The sequence below is a fragment of the Platalea leucorodia genome (assembly GCF_965183815.1).
Source record: "Platalea leucorodia genome assembly, contig: HAP1_HAP1_SCAFFOLD_164, whole genome shotgun sequence".
NCBI lineage: Eukaryota > Metazoa > Chordata > Aves > Pelecaniformes > Threskiornithidae > Platalea > Platalea leucorodia.
The window spans coordinates 117,457-122,033 of record NW_028121383.1 but is presented as its reverse complement, the minus strand read 5'-3'; the positions used below and the strand labels follow the sequence as shown (position 1 = coordinate 122,033).

Here is a 4,577-nt window from a genome sequence, read left to right as displayed (position 1 = left end):
TGACTGTGCTAGGAATAATTGTGTCTCCCTAGCTGACGGAGGGAAAAGAAGTGTTTTAATTCAGCCTGTTTCAGAGCAGGTTCCCCTGCAGCCCCAGGGACACCTGGAGGGAGCCCAGAGGGGCAGAGAAAGTGGTGCCTTGGGCTGGGCCTCTGCTGCTGAGCTGGGCTGGGCTCCTGGGATGGAGGCAGCTGATGGCAACCAGGCAGTGCTGCTGAGAGACAGCTCTGCCCAGGAGCAGCTCCTCTGCAAAGCGCAGCAGGGCTGAGGGCACTGCCTGCAGGCAGCGAGGGGAGAGAAGTGAGGCAGAGAGACTGTAAAGGAAGTGTGGAGTGGGAGGATGCTGAGAGCTCATTGTGGGCAAAATCTTCACAGCCCTTGACACGGTAAGTCCCTAGAACCAGGGCAGTGAAGCTGCACTATCAGAGGAACAGGGCATGATGCTGCCTTCCTCTGGGGATGACTGCAAGGATGTTAAGCCGGGTTCACAGCCAGGGATGCCCAGGGCTGTCCTTCAGAGCAGGGTCCCTGTGCCCAGCGATCTGTGTGCCAGGGTCAGTGCTCAGCCTGCCCGGGAAGCTCCCAACAGTGCTGTGGGGAGAATCTGTGGGTGGAAGAAGGGACCCCTGGTAGGGCAGGGTCCTTCTGCTGTTGAGAGAGTGCTGCGTGGGTCAGGGCTGCTCACAGTTCCAGTTCACCCCCAGAATATTTCCTAAGGGATGTTTCAAGGAGAAGGTCCTGGCAGGGATTGCCATAAAGATAATGAAGATTTCCGGAATTTGTGTTTTCAGTTTTGTACTTGGAGTGGGGGGGTAGTGGAAAAGGGATGAACGGAAAAGGATCTGTCAAATTTGAAGCCACTGAGACTGCCGAGCAAGTGATCAGTAAGTCTGATGGGAGCCTCCTAAAGTACCCTCAACTACTTCTCTGCCTATGGACAGCACCAGCATCACCTCTGCTGGACCCATCAGGGTTCTTCTGACCTGCCCTTTTCCACCTGCAAACAGGAACATGCGCCCAGCCAGTGCCCTGCAAACAGGCAGGTTTCTGTGGGGCCCAGGTGAGTGCGCAGAGGTTTGGATGGGGTCTGTGAGCGCTGACAGGGAAAAGACATAGGACAGGGAAACACCTCTCAGGAGGAAAATCTCCAGGCAGCAGGGAGATGATGAGGGAATGAGAGGAAACTAAAACCAGAAATGTTGTGGGAGGGAGAATTCAGAAACCTCCGTATCATCCCCCCCAATGCAGACCCCTTCCTCTGAGCAAGGCCCCTTGCCTCCTCTCCACCCACCAAAGCCTCTGCCCTCAGGGCCGGGGGCTCCAAGGCGTGAACCACCTCCTCTGCAGCCAGAGCTCCAGCAGAGCCGTGGTGCAGCTCTGCAGCCACGGGCCCAGTTCCCTCTGCAGAGCACAGGGGCTGAGAGCAGCTGCCCGGCAATGGTGGTGTCTGGGAGGTGGCGTGCACAGCTGGGGAAGGGGAACGCTGTCTGAGTGCCCCAATGCCTCTGCCCTGGCCTCTCTCAGCCACACCCTCACTGTGTTTTTCTTTGTGTTTCAACTTGTCTGTGTTACTGTTCTTTCATTCTTGCTGCCAGGCTCTCTGGGGAGGTGGAGTTTCAGCTGCAGAGTCACACACTGATTTTGTGGGTCCTTTCATGCAGGTGTGTCCATGGGAACAAGTGTCCCAGCTTTCCTCTAACCTTTGTGGCTATGTACAATGCAGTGTGTGGGGCTGGAGAATAAGCTGTTTTTCCCTTAATCAGACGGTGTCATTAGGACACTTGGCTATCTCCCTGAGGTTTTCTTCCAAACTTCCCTCCAGGTTGCAATCCTGTCCTATAGCACCTTTGTGTTATCTGAAATCCTCATGGAGAAGTGCAGAGATGCTATGACAGAGAACGTTCTTTTGGGTTTGTGAAATGAGCCCTGTGTGTCCTGGGCTGGAAGTGGTTGCTGAGACCTTGAGAAAGGGTGAGGCGTTTAGTTGTCTGCACTGGATCCCTCTGCTCACAGCAGTGTCTCTTTTCTTTTTCAGGGTAACACAAGAGAGTGATCACCCTCCATCTCATGGAAAACAAGCTCATAGCAGCTTGTAGGGAACAAGTCGGAGGGACAGACCAGCTCCCCTCAGTCTCCACTAAGCCCCAGGCAATCCTTTTGCCTCGCAGGACTCCCTCTGCTCTCCCTGAATGAAGCACAAATGCTGAGGGTTTCTGGCATCCAAGAACACTCCCCAGGTGAGATGGGGGGAGCTTTAAAAACCCCAAACATTTCAAACTGCCATCCGCTATCCCCGTTCCTTAGCACTGGGAGTGCAGATGCTGACAGGCCCTTCTGCACTAGGACCAGTTTCATCTGACAAAGTTGAACACCAGGACTGGCCCTTGCCCTGACCGTTCCCATGAATTCACTGCTGCAGAGAAGGGCTGACTCCTCAGCAGCCAGCGGGCAGAGGCCCTGCTCCCCACACTGTGCTCAGCCAGGGCTGCAGCCACTGAGCTGAAGAAAGGTCTCCTGGAAAAGGAGTAGGTGTAGTTGTGGGCGCAGTGTAGCAGTGTGAAGGTTTAGGAGAAAGGCTTAGATTTTGCTCAGAGAAGTCTCCCCTAACGCTTCATTGACTCTTCATGTAGGAACAGGACCCCGGGCACAGAGGCAGCAGATGTCCAACACCAGCTCCATCACTGAATTCCTCCTCCTGGCATTCAGAGACAGGCGGGAGCTGCAGCTCCTGCACTTCTGGCTCTTCCTGGGCATCTACCTGGCTGCCCTCCTGGGCAATGGCCTCATCATCACCGCCGTAGCCTGCAACCACCGCCTCCACACCCCCATGTACTTCTTCCTCTTCAACCATTCCGTTATTGACCTGGGCTCTATCTCCACCACTGTCCCCAAAGCCATGGCCAATTCCCTCTGGGACACCAGGGCCATCTCCTACGCAGGATGTGCTGCCCAGATCTTTCTTTTTGCCTTCTTGGTAGGAGCAGAGTATTGTCTTCTCACCATCATGTCCTATGACCACTACATTGCCATCTGCAAGCCCCTGCACTACGGGACCCTCCTGGGCAGCAGAGCTTGTGTCCACATGGCAGCCGCTGCCTGGGGCACTGGGTTTCTCCATGCTCTCTTGCACACTGCCAATACATTTTCCCTCCCCCTCTGCCAAGGCAATGCTGTGGACCAGTTCTTCTGTGAAATCCCTCAGATCCTCAAGCTCTCCTGCTCACACTCCTACCTCAGGGAAGTTGGGCTTCTTGTGGTTAGTTTCTGTGTGGACGTTGGGTGTTTTGTTTTCATTGTGCTGTCCTATGTGCAGATCTTCAGGGCTGTGCTGAGGATCCCCTCTGAGCAAGGAAGGCACAAAGCCTTTTCCATGTGCCTTCCTCACCTGGCCGTGGTCTCCCTCTTTCTCAGTACTGGCATGTTTGCCTACCTGAACCCCCCCTCCATCTCCTCCCCATCCCTGGATCTGGTGGTGGCAGTTCTGTACTCAGTGGTGCCTCCAGCAGTGAACCCCCTCATCTACAGCATGAGGAACCAGGAGCTCAAAGACGCACTGAAGAAGCTCATTCAATCCATAGTCTTTCAGCAGCAATAAGCTGCCCATGTCTCTTTCCATGTGATTTCCAATGTATCTGGGGAATCTCCTGTGCTTTGGGCATTTTATCTGTGATAACTGTGTTTCTCCAGGAATCTCTGCATGCAGTGCGCTTCTCCAGAGGCATGAACCCAGTGTGTCTGACACAAAGGTCTTTGCACATCTGCTGGCACGATGGTACAGCTGGCCTTCCGTCTCACATCTTTGTAATAAAAAGGGGATTTCCCCACTGCCGGTGTCTGGAGGTTGGGCTCTTCTTCCAAAGCTGAGGCCAGGAACAGGCTAAGGAAGTTGTCCCCCACAAGGTCGTGCTGCTGTGCTGGTGTTCTCCATGGGCTGAGGGGAGGAGGGCATGGGGTGATGTGTTCAGGACTGGGACTGGAGGGAGCTTTCAGTGGTGGCCTCCCTATTCGGCCATTTCCAGCACTGGCCCTTCTCCACAGGTTTATGGGTGAGTTTGGCTGCACGGCCATTTTTGCCTCCTCCTGCTGGGCTCAGGGCCTGCACTGGGGGAATGGCCAGCCCTGCTCGACCTCTCTCCTTGTCCAGACCCTGGCAGACCCTGGGTCAGGGATGTCTGTGAAACCCCACATGGGGTGTGCGTAGGGCTGAGTAGGTTCCATGACCTGGGGGAGGCTGCGTCAAGTAGGAGGAACAGAAGGGGGACAGGGCACCAAGGGATGTCATGGAAATCATGCAAGAGAAACTGTTCCTCACACCGAATACACCCTTTGCCATGCTGTGCCTGCAGAGTGGGGCTGTGGGACCACATGGGAGGCAGGAGGGCTGGGCTGGCACAGGACAGGGCACTGACAGGGGCCACAAAGCAGCTGCCAGGGGGTGACCACCTGGAGTTGGTGGCTGCAAGAGAAGTCAGGAGCAAAGAGAAGAGCTCCAATTGCTGTGTTAGAGACCAAGGCTGAACAAGGCAAATGCAGGGCTGCTGCTGAACAACAACAGTGATCTAATAAACAGGAGACAC

The 4,577-nt window shown here is 55.0% G+C and overlaps 1 protein-coding gene across 1 annotated transcript; it reads left to right on the top strand.

Moving 5' to 3' along the window:
- Nucleotides 1-2,659: 2,659 nt before the first annotated feature.
- Nucleotides 2,660-3,595, top strand: LOC309603687 (olfactory receptor 14A16-like; the record flags this gene model as incomplete). The annotated part of the gene is made up of 1 exon (XM_082338623.1): nt 2,660-3,595. One exon carries the CDS (start codon nt 2,660-2,662, stop codon nt 3,593-3,595), a length of 936 nt encoding a protein of 311 aa, XP_082194749.1.
- Nucleotides 3,596-4,577: the final 982 nt, after the last annotated feature.